The sequence below is a fragment of the Diorhabda carinulata genome, chromosome 2 (assembly GCF_026250575.1).
Source record: "Diorhabda carinulata isolate Delta chromosome 2, icDioCari1.1, whole genome shotgun sequence".
Lineage (NCBI taxonomy): Eukaryota > Metazoa > Arthropoda > Insecta > Coleoptera > Chrysomelidae > Diorhabda > Diorhabda carinulata.
In genome coordinates, this window is record NC_079461.1 from 27,194,608 (window position 1) to 27,216,630 (window position 22,023).

The following is a 22,023-nucleotide window of genomic DNA, read 5'->3' on the forward strand; positions in this document are numbered from 1 at the left end:
TGAATCAATGTTTAAAGTATTCTGTATCATAGATACAGATTTTTCGAAATCTCTCCGTTAACAGAAGCGATGCGACTCATGTAACAGTTCCAATGTTCTAAAATGATTTTTCAGAACATGTAGATTTAGATGCTATTCATAGTTAGAAGTTACAAGAATAAAGAATCCTGAGACAAATGAGGATGTAATCATATTACCTAGTAAATTTAATATATCGCTACTTTCCGGAAAAACCGGCATAAAAACAGTGCCGCATCAGTTTCTTAAAAATTTCAGAAGAATTCGTCACATCTTTAGTTGTGTTTTTTTACTGTAAAAAGGTAAGTTGATCTTTTTTTTATTTTATAAGTTATGCCTCTTTTTAAAGTATAATGTAACATTATTATTATAATACGTTTTGGTCTATAAAGTTGCGGTTATATTAGATAATAATTCTTACGACTTTATGGTTATAACCTTCTCTTATGAATTTTTATGAACTCGTAAGACTCACTAAATACGACCAAACCATTTTGTTTTTCAAATGTATTCCTAAGAGCGTTTTCGCGAATTCGTTGCGGCGCCTGCCATACTTCCACGTCGTCCTCGCGACGCATTCTTTCCGCACTCGCTCAGCCCCGCAGCCGCTTGCAAACCGCTAGTATGATAAGACCTTAAGGAATCCATGCTATTCTGTTCGAAGGTGGAAAATGGACTGTGAACAACTTATCACTTTGATGGAAAAAGAAGATCGCTTTGGGATAAAAAAAAAGTAAACAGAGAACTTAACAAAAATCTCTGGAAGGAAGGAGCGGTAAAATTGGGATTAACAGATATTAAATACCCTTTTTTATTTCATTGGAATAAAAAATTAACAAATTTGATGGGAGTTTAATTGAGACAAAATAATTTGAGAACATTTTATTCTTTGAATTGGAGTATTAGATTTATTTAATTTATTGAAATATTGTCTGAACTTGTTCCCGACTTCGTAGACTCTATTATAACATCGTTGTCGGTTATTTTTGTTTGATGGCTGATGATTATTCAAAGTAGCTTCTGGCGAACCTTTTAGATCAATCACATCTACGAAGTCATCACAGAGTAGATCTTCCAAACCAATTGTCTATACAATCTCCTAGCGAAGGTAATACGTCATCATCAAATACCGCGAAAACTTTTTTTTATAATTTCAGTTCATCTTTATAAACTATGTTAATGAATATTTTTCTTAAAATAAATATAATTTGATTTTCTTAACGATATTTTTACTTATCTTAGTATTAAAATCAATTTTTGTTGTGGATCAATACACTCTTGAACGTTTGAGTGTTTGTGAAGTTTATAATCAAATGTAGATGGTGATACAGGTGTATATTCAAAAAATTTTTAAGAATTTTCTCTAAGCTCTTCATATTATCTTTCAAATTTCCTTCTAGATGCGAAATACTTGTGAACCCATACCCTTCTGTTCAAATATTCCAATAAAAAACTTTACGGCAAGTGTATCTAATACATATTCAAGCTCAGTAGGTTGATCCATCTCTGAGCGACGAAAGTTCGCAATCATTATAACCACTTTAATTCATAAGAATTCAAACGAAATTTTTCTTCCGAATTCATGTGAATAAATTGCCGTACGAATTCTTATCCAATGTAACCGCAGCCTAATAACCAATTAATTGATGTTTATTTTGTCCTATGATTTCTTAGACAGTCTTTCATAGAATAAAGAATTATTACACAAGGGTAAATGTTAAATTTTGAGTTAGGTTCTTTTCTTTTCGACTAACAAAATTTCGGGCTCCATATAAGCATTACATAAAAAAACATGGGTGTTGTGTACCTAAACTTACATATGTAAGGGGTATTTGGGCCGCCATTATCTAAAAAGCAGAAAAAATATAACTTTTGGAAACTCTTATTATTTCTGCAGCGATAAACAGCTATGTGTATATATAATCAGATCCGAACTAATATTATGGGTAAGGTATTTTATAACAAAGTAGTCTTTAAAACTTGCTATGAGTAGAATATATTTGTGCTGACCAACTATGCAAGAGTCTGATAAATTATCGTGACATGAAATTAAATATAAATAATATCCACTTAAACACAAATGGACTATATTAAATCACATAATTTAACAGCATCACAATAACTAGGAATGCACAAAGGGAATTTTGGAACGATCTATCCCTTCGTCCTTATTTCTTATTCCACCTTACAGTTATGACCCATTAACATAAATATCTAGTCTTACTTCGGGCTGCCAGAAGGAAAACACATCGTGAGGACAGTGGTGTGAAAATCTTGAAAATGGAGAAGAAAAAAAGAGTGACACCATTGGGTTTGTGCATGGTAAAAATACTTAAAATAAATATAAAGAAACAGAACAGAAGGGGTACAAGAAAGAAATCAATATGGAAACATGTGCTTACCTCAAAAACTTTGCGAGCATGAAAGGGAATCTTATCGTATTTGCATGGTTTGTGAAAAAAATTGTTTTGGATAGTTTATTACAACAAAAATAAATACTTCAAGTACCCTATTACTTACAAATACGTACTTGAAGCTTTGATGAATTATTAGGTAGATTTTTATTTATTTATTTTATTATTTATCCTTTATTTTCCATAGAAAAGGCCTTTATCTGTACAGTTTAATCACGTCGGTTATTATTTCTTTTGTCCGGTCCATACTGATCTGATACTCTCCTCCTGCTCTCTTGTTCATGTAACCATTTTTAATATGTTGATAAGTAGATTTTTGTTTGACAAAAAACTATAACACGTACTTTCTACTATCAACTATCAACAGTGGAACACGGGGATTATAATAATAAATATATTTATATTTAAACATATAATTAAATAATATTATTAAAATCGAAGCTTCCAACTTCATCAAAATTCGTTTGTTGTGATCCAGCTGGGTTTTGCAACTGCTGACCCATTTGAGTTCTGGAGCCACTGCCCGGCATCTGTTGAACGTTTATTAACTGTCTGTATTGAGGTTGCTGAAACAATAAATACATAATAGTTATTCATGAATATGTTTACTACTGTGTTACATAATAATACTGTTTGATGCACGTTTTGATAGCCAAGTCTTGTAGAGAAACTAAAGTTTATCTTTGGTGTTTAACGGTTCCAGAAATATGAACTTAGTAAGGAAAAGTATGGGTAATACTATTGGATCACATAATAAACACACCCAAAAAGCAAGAATTCAATTAATACAAATTCATGAAAAAAATACGAGGAAAATTAGTTGATATTTTTAAACATTTTATCTTAATATTCAAATGTGACTTACTTGCTGCAAAAGATGTCTTAATCCAGGATTATTTGACATAACTGGTCGCATAAGCCTCTGTTGGGGTTGAGATGTGGCTGCCTGAGGTGTAGATTGAACATTTTGTGCAGCTATCTGTTGTCTTTGCTGCTAAAAAATTTTAAATATAATTTTTAATTTCAAACAAATAAGGTTAAAAGACAACTTGAGCAATAAACTCTTACATTTTAAAAGGAATTATTTAGAGGAAATTTTCAACAAATGATGACAAACTTAGTTTAATTATGAACGTATGATCAAACAAATTTAAAGGAAAAACGGACTGTATTTGAGTTATCGAAAAAAAAAATTATAATTGTTCTAAGAAATTTGAGCTTTCGTCGATTCTGTTATGGAACGTAACCTTAATCTGACAAAAGAAGGTGGTAACAGGTTACTTTCCCTCGGTTGTCGATTTTGTAATGCCGATTGTTAAAATATGAAATAAAAGAAAACTGATATTTTGAAACAGTTTATTTCATCGGATCTCTATCCAGATCAACCTATATTGAAATTTTGAAAAAATACTCGATTTATGATGATTGATAACATTTTGATGTCAATAGGTCTATACATAAAAAAAATAAATATGCAAAATATAATTGCCTTCATTTTAATAGATTTTATTTTTGAGGATTTCATTGGATCCAGTCATTCAAATTTAATGGTAAGAAAGTTTTACATCTTTTAAAAACAACAAAAAATACTAGAATTTATGAAAGGAAAATGTATAGTGTGATGTATGCCTAGTAAACTTTAATCAATTTAAATTATAATTCAGTACTACCAATTTAAAATGTACTCACATTTTCAAGCATTTTATAATGCATTTCTGTTTGTTGTGCTGCTTGTAAAGCTTGCTCTAATTGAGAAGTTTTCATATGACTTATTCTCTCCAACTGGCTTTTATATTGCCTTTCTTGTTGTTGTGCAGCTTCCAGTGTTTGTTTAAGTTGATTAATTTTCTCTAAATTATGCCTCCTTTCAACCTCAAGTTGGTTTTCAGCAGAACTTTGCACTGGATTTTGTATTATATTTGACTGATTTGTATTTCCTGGAATTGATGCATATTATTAAACATCTATAACAATTTATCATATTGTTTCAGACTGTATAAAACCATATTTAATATGGAAACCTGACATGTCCCAGCCCTACTGAAAAAAGTTTGAAAAGCCGTAAATTTTCTTCCAACGAGGAGGTAATTAAAGCTGTGGAGGTCTGGTTTACAGAGCAAGAAGAAACATTTTTTTTTGGAAGGTCTAGAGACGTTGCAGGTTCGCTTTAAAAAATGTATTCAACAAGAGGAGAATATGTTGAGTAATAAAATATTTTGACATTGAAATTTTGTTTGGTTGTATAGTGGGCTAAGAATTTTCAATATATCCTCGTAAACAGTTGATAGTTGTAACTAATATGTTTGTAAGTATTGAACTTGACATTTTCCACCCTGTATTCCCGATTGGGGTGAGTTTTTATTTACATTAATCACCGGAATCGGCATAAAACGCAACAGCATTATCCTTCAACATAACCATACACCACATCTGCAATAGTCTTTCATCATTTAAAATGAGCATTTAATGAGGAACTCTAGCAACTCAATAGAATGAGATCTAGAAAAAAAAACGTATAAAAAAGCATATAGAATAAATATTAGTTACATTATAAGATGGAAAAGATATGATGCCATCATAGGTATAAATGCCTAATTTAGAATTTTTATATTAAATCTTACCTGGTTGTATATTGGGCATCCTAATATTGGGTCTCATATTTCCAGAAGATACGTTTTGATTTATTATACCAGCCATTCCCTGTCCTTGTTGTGACGTTGTGTTAACATTTTGAGTCATCTGACCACCTCCCATTGAAATTGTGTTTGTTGGAGATATTAACATGTTTTGAGGGGCGTTTTGAGATGTTATAGCATTCGTGCCTGACATTTGAGGAGAATTACTCACTTGTCCAACTTGCGGATTACCAGTAGGAGTACCGGGTCCACCCTTGGAACATATGGTAACAAATAATTTATATAGTGTTGATCTGAATGCAATAGTAGTTCATAGATATTTACATTAAAACATTTTATTTTAAACATAGCTAAAATATCTCCAACGGTTTCAGAAATTCCAACTTAGTTAAACATAGATCAATACAATAATGCTATAAAGCACACAGGTTCAATGAAATTAAGTTGGTTAATTATTTTACATCCCTTGTTCAACAAAATATCTTCTTATACTGTTTTTAATAATAGCTTCCATTAAATTAAATTTTATAGATTTCGTTATTTTAAATAAAAAATAAATCTTAAATTTATGTGAGGTTCATATAACCTATTAGAACGAATTCTACTCATTCCAAATTTGTTAAAAAACCTAATAACAAAATTAAAAAAAAAAAACGGTTGCTTTTCAAATATCATCATCATTCATCATTGTGCTGTTCAATCTCTTTAATTATGGCTAGCGCTTTGTATGCCTACAAATCCATTATCGGGGTGGATTACTCCCCTTGTTCTTTTTATTACAGATTTTGTTTTGGTCCTGGCTTCGTTTGTCAGCTTTTTCCATTCTTTTCTGTTTCTGCATTTTGCTTTCCTGTTTACTATTTCTAGTATTCTTCTATCTTCTTCAATACATAACTACTCTACTAGAAGAAAGAATTTGGACATTTACTTAACTATGTCCATTTCCAATCTGGTTAAAAATTCCATCATCATTAATGCCAAAAAATTATTCCTTCAGAATTAAAAGTGGCAAAAACATTTAATAAGTTTTGAAGATTGACAAAGGCATTTCTGCTTAAAAGACCTTATTATTCTCTGGCAGAATTCTACAATTTAGCATAGACTCAAAAGACAGGCATAATTCCATTTAATGTGGTTTCTCTAGATATTTCTTGGTCTGCTTCTGCCTCTTAGCCATAGTTATCCATTGTGTTATCCTCCTCACCATTTCTGTAGGTTTTCTTCTCATGATGTGTCCTGCCTAATTTATTCTTTGTGCTTTTATATACATATATATATATATATATATATATATATATATATATTTTCTCCTCCCAGTTCTTCTTCTATTTCTCTATTTTTCTTCAATATTCTCTCTCCATCTCCTGTAATATTTGGTCCGAGTATAGTTCTCAGTATTTTTCTCTTTATTATCTTCAGATATATTTCCTTTTTATTTATAACGCAATCACTGGTCTTATTAATGTTTTATCTCTTATTTCTTAGACCTTTTATATATGTTTATGTTTCTAAATCGTCTTGATTATAAGTATCTTCTGTTTTACAGTTTATTTGATATGTTGTTTTTGATTTCTAAAATTGGTAATAATATTACAAGTATCAGATCTTATTTTATTTTGAATTTCGTTATTTAGATGATTGATGTTGCATTCAATATTACATAAGATGTTTGTCACAGGTATTTCTTTGTCATGTGGAAATATTGTGTGCAAATTGGGACCTCAATAAAAATTCATTCACTTCATCTGGTATGTCAGTATATCAATTTTTATGTGTCTTCCAAAAATTATTTAAAAAAAACTAATTTTAAAACAGAACAGACCTAAAATCAAGACGATTCAGAAACATAAATTAATGTTTTATATACTTTTCAAATATATTCATTTTGAAATTGTCCTAATTATCAACCTTTATTTGAATTGATTTTACCGGTAAATGAAAACTGGAGTTTACCTGTCTCATTTGTTGAGTTGATTTCTGTTGCTGAATAACTTTCCGAAGTCTATCGACAAAAGCAACTTGATCATTAGGTATAAATCCTAAGTAAGCTTTTTTATCTGCCGTATATAATAAAATAAGAACTTTAATTTCGCATGGTGGGACACTAGTGAAATGCACACATCCAGCCTGAAAAATTAAAATAGAAACAGTATTACCAAACTAAGACTATTTTTTATTCGAGAATCACTATTTGTACAACATTTATACATACAAAAAAGAAAGAAGAATTGGCAAATGAGAAATGGAAGTGTTGAGTTAAAGTGTATGTAATTAAAGCAGAATTAAATCTACCAAAAAAATGTTTCTGTATAATTTGACCAAAATAAAAATGAATAGTGATCTACATGCATCTTTGGAAAAAATAAAATCTGAAATCCAAGAAGAAATGGACTCTACTGAACAAACAATGACATTTTTCAAAATATTTATCTCATAGCCATATACACTACAGAATGTAGTAAACAAATTAAACATACAATTTTTTAAATGGAACGCCATATATTTGACCACATTTTTTAATCCTATATGAAAAATTAGTTCAACGATTTCAGTAACTCGTTTTGCTTTTTTGAGAAATTCCATTTTTTTGGAAATGTAGAGTTAGCATAGAAGTTTAATCCTGGTGAATCCATTTAATTTAGACAAGTGGAAGTTTAGGATACCTTAATCAATCAATCGTGATAATTGTTGTTCCATTATTTTCTAATAGGATGTTCAAATACTGAAGATCACTTTAACCAAATTAAAACAACAATTATTTTATTACTTCCAACGTAATACTCTGCATATTTTCAAAGCATGGATTAATACTCTTAGTTTTCTATCATAGTGTTCCCTATACCTTTCTCTTAACCGTTCTGAGTTATCAACATTTTATTGAAAATAATTTATTCTTCTTCTTGTATTAGATTCAAGCAAAACAATAATAAATTTGATTTCCCATTCTAAGAAATGACAGGAACTATTTTGATACATATTGACATACTTTTTATATATATTGAATTAAAATTTTATATTATGAAAATGACTATTACATTTTAAAAAACAGACTTACGAATCCAGAACTCATAACTCTTGTAAGAGATTCTAAAGCATCACATGGCTGGGGATGAAATAATACAGATTTCGAATTTTTCAGATATGCTCCACCAATATTTCCTATTAATTGTTTCGGCATGAGTTGCATTATAAGTTTTTGTGGCCAACCATCAGCTTTTCTGAATAAATAAGTAAAAAAAGTTACTATACCAATAATAAAAGATGACAGACATTTGAAATCTAGTAAAAATGTTTTATATACTTACAATTCGGGTTCACCGTCTTTGGAATTAGCAGACACCTGACAGGGGACATGCTTGGTAATTTTTTGTTGATCTGTAGCATTTTTTGGCTTTTCTATCCATTCCAATAAACCTTGCCAAATAGTATGCCTTTCCCGTATTTGTTGCGGTTGACCTTGGACAGCTTGTGGCATATTCTAAAAATATATATATATATATATATATATATATATATATATATATAAACTGTCAAGATTTATTTATCTGAAGCACGTTTTGATAAGTTATCGTCTTCGAAAAACTAAATGTAAACTATTCGCAATCAGTCTCTGCAGATGATATCTTAATTATTACCATCCCTAACAGTGAGTGTTGGGGAAGTCAAAATTAATAATACCAGCAATTTGAAATCATTAGGTCCTGTCCAGAGAATAAGTCTGATTATTTTCACAGGACTAGTATCCAAAAAACCAAAATAGTAAAAATTTGTTTATATTTTTGAAGGCTATTAAATATTATACAAAAAATTAAGTTAATCAACATCCATCTGTAATATTTTAAATATAGTAACTAGTACCTGGGCTTGAGAAGAAGAAACAGGATTCGCCTGTGAGACCTGTGCCATAGACGTTTGTATGCCTGTTTGGTTTTGTGAAATCGACGTTTGTACATTTGATTGTGGTGGCACGTTTATTTTATTAATGGGCGAATTTGATGTCACTAAAAAATAAAATATTTTTAATATTTCAATTAATTAAATTAATCAATAAATTTAAGTCTCAAACACAACATATAATTATATTGTATGAAACTATATTTTATAACAGTAAAATTAGTGAAATAATATTTGGTAGTTAATTTTCTTCATTCAGTGATACATTATACTATTTGTTTAGACAAATGTTTTAGATAAAAATCTGCTATCGAAGCAACACGATATTAATTAAGATTGAAAGCAAGTGTTACTGTGAAAATTATTTCTATTTTTTTAATATTCTAGCTAACTGTTAACAAAGCTGTTGCTACTAGCCTACTAATATTCAAAAAAGAAATAAAACACACGTGTCTTTGAAGCGATTATAGAAGGACTTGAGCAAAGAAAAGACGTTAATAGTGACTTAAGGATAATGTGACACAAATAGTTCAAATCTATAAGTAGATACGAAAATTATGCCTCCCGATTATAGATGTTTATTACGCGTTTAGATTGCACAGCAATCTTAAAGTTTATTATACTTTTTAAGGAGTTCCAGCACGGGAAAGCCCCGCCAGAGTAGTTTCCCTTCTTCAGGTTACCTCCTTCTTCTGAAACTCTTTTTCCTATAGAAAAGCTACTGAAAAAAGCATTTGTGCTTCTTTCCTTTGATTTCTGTATACTGTATATCCAGGCCTATTTTATAAGTTTTCTTTGGCACTGAGTTCTTTAATAGTTGTTTGACTATCAGAATGAGCCAGAATGTCTAATAGTTTCTTTCCAGGTTCATATCCACCTTCCATCTTTCGAAAGTGGAATTTTTTGCCTCTAAATATTGTACACTAATTTTTAATTTTTCCAAAATACTTATAAAATTTGACAGATATGACGAGATTCAAACGACATTAAACTGAAAATTCCAAAAGTGATGTGATATGTAAGTAGGATAAGCCTATTGAAATTCATTATAATAATCAAATGAGACGAGTTTATTTGGAAGTATTTAAGATATAAAGAGAACTAGAATAGTCATTAAGATAATAGTAAGTCAGAAGAACAGTATTTGAGTAAAGGTTGGGACCTTTGGACTTGTAGAAGTATGTAAAAAAATGGATTGATCAACATTTGTATAGAGACTTAAGGGATATAAATGCATAACAGAATATCTCAGCAAGTGGACAAAAAAGTTTAACTAAAACATTCGATAATCCTTCAAAACTGGTTATTGAGGATGTCCTCCAAATTTCAAATGCCAAAACTTGTGTGGCATTATTAGATGAACTAAAACAAAAAATGTCATGCTTTTTCTTTACTAAATTGTATCAAGCAAAATACTTACTCTGTCCAAATTGGTTAACATTGGATCCGGATATTGACGACGGAGGTTGTGTCAACTGAGCAATAAGAGCACTACCTTGTGTAGTATTAACCTGTTGATTTGATTGAGGAATATAGGGTCTTACTTGTTGGACTGGCGGAGGCATTGTCCAATGTGGAGATGTTCTATTTACATGACCTAACAACATAAATATACACTGACAGCCAAAGATTAAATTATTTAATAAATATGTTAAATGACATTTTTATATTTACCTGAAGCATGATATCCCGGAGGAGCGTTAACCTGCATAATTGGCATTTGATTATTACCCATCATACGACCACCAGCTACATTCACAACTCCTACTCCTTTTTGCGGAGGAATATTCATACCTGAAAATTTTATTTTGTGACAATAATTGTAGAAAGAAAAAATGATTTACTGTACATTTACATAAAACAAACATATTAAAAGTGTAGATTGAACAATGTAAAATTTCACTGTAGCTAGGTGAGTATGACTGTGTTAGTTCAATCATTGGTGTAGCGATAGTGGAAAGTATGACGACTTTGTATATGGCCTAGGACTAATGCCATTGCAATCCAATTGGGCATCCCACCATTGGAACTAGCATTACAATTCGAAGCCATGAGGACAGCATACATGCTGAACATCAATAAAGAACTGCAGATTGCATCAACTGTCCATGCAAAAATCAGGACGCAGGTCACAGGTAAATGCACAACTGTTAACAATAAGGGTTTGGAGGCACACATCATTGAGAGAATGCAGTGGATTAGTGACTCCATGTCCGAGATACTTAATAATACCTTGGCCAAAGCAGGCTCCTGCAGAGGATACCCCAAAATAAACTAATCTTTTTCACTTGGGGAGCACGCTACATCTTCCAAGTCGAGGTATCTGCTGTGATGGAATGCGGACGCGCGATAATCCATCGACTCCGCAGGAACATAGTAATGTCAATTTGCCAACCCCTGCTCCAACTAAATAGGCGCGAAATCCGATTAGTGACTGGACACGGTCATCTAAAACACCATAGGCATAACGAACGATCCAGAGTGCCATTGGTGCATGGAGGACGATGAAACTGTAGACCACGTCATCTGTGAGTGCCCAACAATTTGGAAAGCCTCCCAGCTTGCTTAATGATATCAAAGGGTTCGAGTTAAAGCGGCGATCACCTTTTCCAAGGACATCATGCTATGATGAACTATGACACTATACAATTATTTAAAGAAATTACATTAAATATGCTGAAAGGTGAATTTAACTTCCTTGTCATCGAGTACCATCTACATATTCTACTATCTATACTATTTATTACCTAAAATTATCATTACAAACCTTGTGTTCCCTGTGGTCTGTATACATTATTTTGTCCAACATTAGCTCCTACTCCCACTGTAGTATTGACCATAATATTATTGCTAGGTTGACTGGTACCTAAATGAAAAATGTTTAAAATTAATATAAATAATATAAATTTTGTACCAAGTGTTTCGATATATTTTCTTTTAACAATATTTCAAAATCAGTTAGCAAATTAGTGATTTTTGAGATCAATATTCAATTTCCTTTGAATGGACAATTAAAAAGAATGAAACTTGCTTTCATTATTATTTTGGAAATCAAATTGTATTAATATTTTACTGATTTTGATTTTACTCACATTTTACTAAACCAACTATGATTATTATCATTATTGTTTCAAATAAATGTTTCACTTTCAAACTTTTTGATTGTTGTTCCTTCATATATTCTTATTCTTACCTGGAATTGGACTATCACTTCCTTGAAGTGGACTTGGCAAAGAAGTCATTGTGGGTATTCCCGTATTTGTTATTTGATTTGGTGTGGTTGTAGAGGCTCCAGGTGGAGGGCTAACAGACCTTTCTTTGAGACTAAAAACAGACATTAAAAAATCATGAATTAGTATTATTGACTAAATTCATATTTTTTTTAAATCTGAGATTTGTTAAATTTTGTTATTGTGTGTTGCTTTAAACTCATTTATCAAGTACTGTATCTTGAACATATGATAGCAAACAACACATGAACTCATGCTGGTGTTCATTTATATTTCTAGGGATACGCTAGAATGGTTAAATGGTATATAAAGACAGTCGCAATTAAAAAAATATCTTATTAGTTATAATTGAGTCAAAAAATCTTACCTGAAACCTTTCAATAGTACTAGATGTCTTGGGTCTTTTGCATAATTTTTCGTTTGTGACGAGCTTAAATCACCTCCTGCTTTTTCAAATAGCTTATATAATGAAGGAATCTTTCTTGGTGAAATAACAGAAAAGTTGATATTTCTCTAAAATAGACAAATAAAATTCAATGGTCACAATTTGAAATTGAATATTTAGGATTAGAAACACAAACATTATTTATGAGCTGTAGACAGTATAATAAATATGGTAACAATTTCAATAAACAAGTAGAAAATTAAAAATTAAAAAGTCATAGTATGATTTATCACCTAAAAAATTTTTAACTTTTTTAAATCAAAGATAGACACATGAAAAATATCCAAAGTCTAAACTCAATATAACAGAAAATTATGATAATTTTTGGATGGTATCTGACTTAATTTTAAAGTGAAAGAATTTAAAAAATACAAAGTTATAAAATTTTTAAATTTCTTTTCAATCAAATAAAATGATTTCTAGATTTAATTTAAAGGGAAATTTAAACATGCAAAGTATAGGCACGTGGACAAAAAATTCTTACAAACTCTTTGTTTTAATTTAACTATTTGTTTTAATTTAACTATTTGCACTTTATAAAACAATCATTACTACACTATAATTTTTATTTTTAAATATTGCATTAAATTATTAAAGACCAAATCTAATGTTTGCCAGAATTTGCTCAAAATTCTCTTTTTTAATTATTCATGTGTAGTTGCTTCCCAACCTTAAGAATAACGTTTTGTTTCAAATTTCGTCAAAATGTTCAATTGGCATTAGTTGAAGCACATTAGCAACATTCCTACACTTTTCAATAATCGGAATATTCAACTCTGCAAAAGCTCCCACAATGTACTTTGCATAATGAGCAGTTTCCATATCTGAACACAAGATTTCCTACTAGGTGCTTTTTCTTTATGAGCGGCATTAATCTATATCTGATACACTCTGTTCTATATATTTTGGAGGTTGTGGAGTTTCATAAGGGCAAATATATGCTGAAGAACGACTAGGAGAAGATATCTTCAACCATACCAGATATAAATTATTTGTCCAGCTTTTCCCATTCTTACAAAGTGATTAACTGTTAACAATGTCTTCAGATCTTGATTCATTTTCTTTTAGATTTCCCATAGTTGAAACTAAACTTCTAATAGATATGTTATGTTTATATTTCGAACTTTTGATAAGTGCAAATAACGAGAAGTCACATCTACTTTACTTGCTAAGCTGTCTAAAAATGTATAGATTTTTTGTCCCCATACCCTTAGATGAATGGTTTAAAAGTATCAATTTACCTCTTGCAAAATTCCAGCTAACTGCTCAGCAGTCTTACCCGAAAATGTATGAGATTCCAAAACAGGAAGTGAATATGGAGGAGAGTTGCATATAAGGATACAATGCTTCTGCACAGGGGTAGTTGTATCTCTTTTTTGTTGTAGTTCTTCGAAACAGTGTAGGGATGTTGCTAAGCCTTCAGCGATATTTGAATGAGATTCTCCTTTACCTCCAATCATTCTTAAAATAAATAGAAAATAACAATCTATATATTTAACAAAAACCATTGTTGTTACTTACTCCAATTTATCAATAGCAGCCAAAAGTTTCAAAGGACTTATGAATGGACCAAATGTATCTGTGCTGAGTTGTGGTAGGCAATCGGCAGCATAAAAAATAACAATTCCATAAACTGAATTTGCATTTTCTGATAAGTAACTGGCATCTTCCATTTTAGTTTGATTGAAATATCTGCAAAAATAAACTTTAAACACTAATGGACATGAGCAATAAATAATTCACAAAATGTACCAATATAATGTGAATTTCAATTTTTCTATACCTTTTACTATTAACGTGGATTTTTCAAAGAACCATCTACTCACTGTCCTCACTTACTAATTAATTAAAATGTTTGGCTATTTTTACAATAAACGATTAGATTTAGAAATTATTGATAGACCCAGGCCAACTTTAGTTCATATAAGAGCAAAATAGCTTGTCCAAGGGACTTAGAGCTTAGTTCACAAATGAACTTAACAAGTGATACTCCCTGCAGAAATATGTAATATGATTGAACTTGATGAAACCAATATCCAGTGAAGTTATTATTTCTCCCTTTTAATATCAATAACAAACTTGAGTTGGTTAGAATTATAAAGTCACTACCAGGTCAAAAAGAAAAGTAGACCTGTTAATAAATAACAACTTCTGAAATGTATGAGAAAACTTGCTTTTTCTGCAAAATATGCATATATGTATTTACCCACCAGGTGAATGATTTATACAATGTACCAATTGACTAAATAGGGGTAGCATAATAAACTACTTTTTATTATTGTGAAGTTGGTTATATGTGCGCTAGAAAAAGTAGTGTATTATAATTTAAGTAATAAATTGATCATTATATGTTTAGATCAGTTATTTTTAATTGGAATTTTATTGTTTAGCATTTGAAATGATTACCATTTGTAAATCGCAGTTAACCTACTTAATTCTAAGTTAAAAATTCAATTAGAGATAGATTCATAACTTGTTAAAATATGTAACAATTCTCTCTAACTGAATTTTAATTTAAAGGTTATTTATGTGAATGGGCATACTTATTGATATTGTTTTTTCATCACCTAGAAATTATACAAATACCCACGAGTCAATGACCTAATATATAAATACAAATAAATTTTCAACAGATTAAAATAATCAGCAATTTTTTAATGTTAATTATAATTATGAAATTTTAAATATATTTTAACACAATCAATGAATGAAAAAAAATATTTAAAACGTGCTACAATTGTACTCACTCTAGGGATGGTATAATATAATTTGTTTTAATATCATTTATATATGCACCATTTACGGCCGTTCCTTCTATAAGAAATATTATGTCCGCTTGTAAGCCGTGTTCACCAGAGCAGACAACCATTTTTAAAATAATATAACCACTGCAAATTCAATTTGAAACTTTATTACAGTTTCCACAAAATAGCACACGTATAAAACAAAATATAGGGGTTTTCGGAAACTATGATCGGGTTAAGCCGATCATATAGATCATATAGAGTATTCCGGATTCATTCACTGTCATTCGGAAAATGAATGAAGCAATCGAGTATGTGAATAATCTTAGGAAGCAATCTGTCTTATCAATTGAATACAAAGTTTGTTGTTTGAACCTTTAAAATCATTAATCCCCATGCATGGTTATTTTTGGTTAATTCTTTTAAATAGCGTAATTAACAGTATATTGTCCCATGCAATTTTTCTCTTTTTGGCTTTTCCATATAAAAATAGCTTATTGTATAAGAATTTCGCTATATAATAAGTACATATTAAAATATCTATAACCACAACGCAATTAAAGTCTCTCAGGTTAGGTTAGGTTAGCAACTAGATAGTATTAAAAATAAAAAGTTTTGGTAGGTGGAGTTTTAAATTTGTGATTTTCGCTAAAAATTGAATGCGTTGTTCGGAAACTGATAAAAATCTTGATCACACGCGATCAGCTGATAGGTGATTTACCTGATGCGGATAATAGTTTCCGAAAACCCCTTACCCGTCAAATTATACCTTTCAAAAACCTTGGTTGTACGAAAATTTTACCAAACAACTTTCAGGTATTCACTAAATCAGTGTCTCATATCCTTTTTTCTGCTGGGTCCAACTAAGAATAATCTTTTGTGCAGGTGTCTATCTTAGCAAATAGGTGGGAATTAATTATAAATTGTACGAAAGCATTTCTTATATATGCTCCATATTAAAACCAACTATCTGATTTGCGAGTCCTCTTTGTTGAAATTGATTTAAATGCATTATATTCCATGTTATATACATTTTCAAGAAGGGCTAATGCTGTTTTTAAAGGTTTTCTTTTGGATAAAAGGCCATTATAATAAAAAAGAAGAAAGTTCGAATTAACCATATGAGTCATGTTTAATTTGGTTTGAAATATAATAAAAACTAACTGGATTGAAAGGTGTTTCCCAATTATTTGATCTACAAGATTAATTTTTTTTTCAAAATGGAGTGGTTATTTGGTAAGAAAGTTACCCCCGAAGAACTATTACGTAAAAATCAAAGGGCATTGAATAAAGCTATGAGAGATTTAGATCGAGAAAAACAGAAAATGGAACAGCAAGAAAAAAAAGTTATAATTGATATTAAAAAATTAGCTAAAGAAGGCCAAATGGTAATTTATAGAACTAGAAATTTTATTTGTTAACACAATTATTTGCAGGACGCTGTAAAAATAATGGCTAAAGATTTGGTTAGAACTAGGAGATATGTAAAGAAATTTATGTTGATGAAAGCAAATATCCAAGCAGTATCATTAAAAATACAAACCCTTAGATCGCAAAATGCTATGGCACAAGCAATGAAAGGCGTTACTAAAGCTATGCAGAGTATGAATAAACAACTTAATTTACCCCAAATACAAAGAATATTACAAGAATTTGAAAAACAATCCGAAATTATGGATATGAAGGAAGAAGTTATGAATGATGCTATTGATGATGCAATGGAAGGAGATGATGATGAAGAAGAAAGGTATTTTTTTATATCATATACTTTATATAAATTCATAAAAAGGTTAGTGAATGGTAAATACCACAGAAAAGATAGTAGACAGATAAATAATTTCATATTCTTAAATACACCCAATTTTATAAAACTAATTCTTTAGTTATTTTTAACGTACCAATATTATTGGATCTATAGATAATATATTTCATCATATTTTCAATTAGTTGTATGCAGTTAAAACTAATTATTTCCCCCATATAAACAAAAGACGTGACCTTAAACATTCAAATATTCCTACCAACAGTCAAGACAGCAAGGTTGTCAAGATCAAAGGATGTGTAAATTTTAAGGAATTTGAATTAATCCTTCGGAAGGAACATGATTTTTTTGTGAACTCACTCAATATTTTAAGGCCTTTATTAATCACATATTACTTTTTTGTTAAATAGCACATAAGATATTTCATAGGTAATTAATAAAGCAATAACAGAAAGTTATCAATAATAAAATTATTTATTCTTTAAATAGAATATGGAATGTATGTAATTGCTGACTATCAGTTAAATACAAGAGTTATGAAAAGAAAGCAAAATGGTGCTAAACATAAAAATATAGAGAAAAGTATACCATGAATTCCTGTCTCTAATGCTATGCAAAAAATAAGTAAACATACTAAAATGATAAAAATTTATCAGCTCATAGAACTTTCAATATTAAAAAAAAATCGTTTCGCAGCACAAGTAGAACAAACCTGCCACAATTTTTTTGAATTTCCAAGAAGGCTGGTCTAACTTTACCCAAATGCAGATATATAAATAACGGCAAACATGGAAAGTATCTGTTCGACATTCCTTGTAGATTTCCCTTCTATCCCTAACTCATTATGAAAATAGTAATTGGTTGCTTTGATGATATGCCCTTTTTTCAGTGATGCAATTGTAAACCAAGTTTTGGATGAGCTGGGTCTTCAATTGGGTGATACCCTTTCTGGTTTACCTCAAACTGGTGGAAGTCTACCAGCTACTGGACAAAAACAGCCATCAGCCGCAGCAGTTATTGCAGGTATTTGAAAATAACAGTTATTAGTTTTAGTAGATGTAATTGTAATTTTCTGGCTTTCTTTTGCCTTCTTTGTACAAAAGTGTGTCAAATAATTGTTTAAATAATGTTTATAAGAGTACTTTATGGAATGATACACTATGTACTAGTTGAAGTTGAATTATTTTAACAGTTTGAATATTTGTGTATTTTTTAGTTAAACAAATTGCAATAATTGAGTATAATCAAATCATACCTATTTCTATTTTTGATTATAATAGTGATGTTCTATTAAAAATTTGTATTCTTAAAGTTCCTTATCTGTTTTCTATGACTCATTTAATTAGTAATTATGTGTTGTAGGTGGTTCTAATGGAGGGAGTGGAACAAGTGGAAATAATAATTCAAACAATGGCGGTTCAGGTGGTGGTGGGCTTTCAGATGCTGATGCTGACCTGCAGGCAAGATTAGATAATCTACGTAGGGAATAAAAACAGTACTTTTATAATTTATTGGCCGCTTCTTTTGAATATCCTGTTTGATAAACAAACATATATTTGTAAATATTTGGATTTAAACATTTTGTTACTTGGGATGTCCCTTAATACAAAAATCTCTGGGCCAGAACAGTACTTGTTTATCAAGAAAAATGATAAAATATGAGTAGACCAATAATTTTGAAAAATCTGAAAGATTTAAAGAATAATCACCTCTATATTTAACACTTATTTAAATTAAACCAGGGATAATTTCTAACAGAATATTGTTAGATTAACATACAATATTGGTCACTTATTTACTTGGTATGATTTTTTTATTGTCTCTAAAACAGCAGGAAAATATAGTTTGGAATAATTGGGTTTGTGAAGTTTGCCCAAGCTACGTTTTAAAAATCAGGATTTATATTTGAAAAAGTAAAGCTGAGGTCATATATGAATAATTCACATCAATTAGAAAATACAAATTTGAAACAACATGAAAATTTGGAAGGATACATATTTTCAATCATAAACTTATTTTGGATTTAAAGAGATTTAAGATAAAAGTCGACGAAGTTAACTGAATAAATTGATAATTGATATCAAGTTAACAGTTATTTATTAGAATTTTTATTATATAGTCGTTCTAGGCCAAATTTGGTGAATATCTCGGAAAATCGACATAGCAGTTGCACAATCACTTTTTCATTTACAGAATATAGTATTGAGTAATTCATCTGATGCAGGTGGTAAAATAATCATGATAGGACAGTTTTCTTCTTCAAATACTGCAGCAAGTTCATCCAAATTAGTCAGTTTCTCAAACAAAATGTGTTCAACAGTCAAGGTATAAAAAAATGTTACTTACAAATGTTGTAGAGAATTGAATTCTCTACAATATTGATAATAAATACAAATAGCAGAGAACCCATAGGAAACGAGATATTTGAAAAAAATTAAGAAAAAAAAATCGATTTTTGTGACCTGACTTTAAAACTTGCGACCATCCAATTATATGTGAATTTTGAGAATAGTTTTAGGATGCCAAAATACCAATTTTAAGAGGTAATATACTGGGTATTCCGATTTTCTGAGGCCAATCCCCTATAATGACTGACTATATAAATATTGTTAGGAATATGTAACTTGAAGTTCAGTTGAAGATCCGCGGTATGCGATCATGTTTCATGGTTACTAGTTACTAGTAGTTACTACTCGAACTCAAATTAGAAAAGTGGTGATAAAAAAAAGAAAGCTTGAATGGCTATCTTCTAAAATATATCTTTAACTGGAAAAACTGAGCTAATAAAGCAATTAAATAAATATGTTTGAAGATTAGATTAGATCAGATTAAATCATAAATAGGTTTCCTCACGTTCAAGTTTTACAATTAGTAAAAATATGTTTTACAAAAGTTGACAAGTATACCGAATGAAAAAATGTTTAGCTAAAATACTTTAGACATGAGGGTATTACAAACTCGATTAATAAGTAAAATTTTCTAAAATAAAATGGAATGAAAATTAAATAAGAAATATTTGAAAATTTACATTTTTAAACAATACACATAAAACATTTTTAACCATCACTTGGTTTGAGTAGTTTATAACTTGAATGTATATTTATCCAGAAGCCCGAATTGATATATTTTTTAAAATGAATTACAATCAAAAACAAATTTTTGAGGCAGTGGGGCTTTATTTTCTAATATTTATAGGTAATGTGAAAAAGCGATTAAACGATTTTCAATTTTCCATGTGCTAAACCATCACTGAATAAGTCTTGTTACTAAATAAGAAAACATTTTTTTTGTCAAAAATCAATTTCATTTATTAATGTGATCTCCTTCAAGACCAATGCTTCTCTAACTTCTCGATGCCATGCTTGTCGAAGTATTTGTCTTTTGCCTCAAAATAGACTTAGTTTCAACAATTGCTTCTTCATTGCAGCACAATTATCATTTTAATCAAAAGAAAACCATTCATATTATCTATTTTAATTTTAGAATGCATCTTCTTGAGTGATCTACATGTGTTTATAGTTGGCCAAATTTTTATATAAAATACTTTGATATACTCGTACGTTTCTGATTTACAGAGATTTTTGAATTTCAAACTGTATAGTAGTTTACAAAATTTATATATTTTAAAGTATATAGCTTATTCACATTTCTGTTAGATCTTTTTACATAATTTTAATTTTGCAAAAAAAAAATAAATTGAATAAAACAAACTTTTATTCAAAACCTATAAAGTCCTAAATAATGTACCTAGTTTATTATAAAAATCCAAGGATCAATAAAAAACAAATTTAGCTTGGTTAGGTTCTGTTGGTTACAAAAAGCAGATCAACTTTGAGATTGGTACGTGAAGACAAGAAATCCATAACTTGAAAAATGCCGTGTGTCATCATTGCCTAGAATTCAATGAATATAATAAAAAACATTATTCTAATACATTCTAAATATTACAAATTCACATTTAGTTAAACTAATGTAAAATTTGATTTAATGGGATTTATACGTAGTGTAGATTTATTGCAATTTTACTTCTTTGGCTGGAGACTCTTCCTCAGTATGTGACTACGGGACGTATTATTGTCTTTTAAATTGTGAGCATTGATCTTCGTGAGAGCCCTCTAAACTTGAGCGCTCTCTGGACTGCGCAAAAGCATCTGTTTACCGCAGCAACTGTTGTCTTGATCTCCGTTGTCACGTAATTATCTTCAGTTATCAAGGCCTCAAGATATTTGAATTGGTGGCACACATGAAAGCGATCCTCTCTGACTTGGAATGTGGTTTGGGAAATTGGGGTTTTCCTTGAGATTCTCATGTACATAATTTTCTGTTAATTAATTTTGAGCTCTCTTGACTCAGCTTCTCGATCGCACTTCTCAACCGATCCTAAAAGAGCTTAAGTGGTTCACGATGGATAAATTGTTGAGTTGATACAATATATTTCGTTAAAAGTTTAAAAATAAGGATTTTTTCGTGCGTGCGCAACAAATTCTTGGGAAGTTATACAAGTACGGAAAAATCTATTTCTGGACGTGTAATGAACAATACTTATCTAAAAAAAAAAGCAGAAAATGATAAGAATTAATTTAAGAACATTTTATTTTCATAATACATTGTAATAGTACCAACATGACTAACATTTCCATAGCAACGATATATTTATTATCGGCATTGTTTTATTCTCTGTCATTTTAATTCTTGTTAGTTTCAAAAATGGAAATAAATGTGTCAAGAAAGTGCTGATTTGTTACCAGCAAAATATAGTCGAGGTATGAACACGAGTATCGACTTTCTATGGAATGGCGAGATTTCAAAAATGTTAAAACAAGTGGATAATATTCTTTTAGTTTATTTTGTCCAAAAAGCCAATAATATGAAATCTTCCA

The 22,023-nt window shown here is 29.9% G+C and overlaps 2 protein-coding genes across 3 annotated transcripts; one reads left to right on the forward strand and one right to left on the reverse strand.

The window, feature by feature from the left end:
• Positions 1-2,812: 2,812 nt before the first annotated feature.
• On the reverse strand, positions 2,813-15,828 carry LOC130904161 (mediator of RNA polymerase II transcription subunit 25-like). 2 transcript variants are annotated; one of them, XM_057816753.1, is made up of 16 exons: positions 15,385-15,828; positions 14,159-14,329; positions 13,879-14,098; positions 12,560-12,705; positions 12,156-12,286; positions 11,730-11,828; positions 10,637-10,756; positions 10,383-10,559; positions 8,927-9,069; positions 8,374-8,546; positions 8,124-8,286; positions 7,022-7,195; positions 5,054-5,321; positions 4,122-4,369; positions 3,298-3,426; positions 2,813-2,998 (listed from the first exon to the last, which is right to left on the reverse strand). In XM_057816753.1, exons 1-16 carry the CDS (start codon positions 15,504-15,506, stop codon positions 2,849-2,851), a joined length of 2,634 nt encoding a protein of 877 aa, XP_057672736.1. In that variant the 5' UTR covers positions 15,507-15,828; the 3' UTR covers positions 2,813-2,848. The 2 variants fall into 2 exon arrangements, with proteins under 2 accessions (XP_057672736.1, XP_057672737.1); XM_057816754.1 differs by having other exon boundaries at positions 3,298-3,423; positions 15,385-15,677.
• Positions 15,829-16,157: 329 nt separating this feature from the next.
• LOC130904163 (charged multivesicular body protein 2a) lies at positions 16,158-20,853 on the forward strand. Its single transcript, XM_057816755.1, has 4 exons — positions 16,158-16,769; positions 16,818-17,128; positions 18,033-18,166; positions 18,506-20,853. Exons 1-4 carry the CDS (start codon positions 16,602-16,604, stop codon positions 18,631-18,633), a joined length of 741 nt encoding a protein of 246 aa, XP_057672738.1. The 5' UTR covers positions 16,158-16,601; the 3' UTR covers positions 18,634-20,853.
• The last annotated feature ends 1,170 nt before the right edge of the window (positions 20,854-22,023 follow it).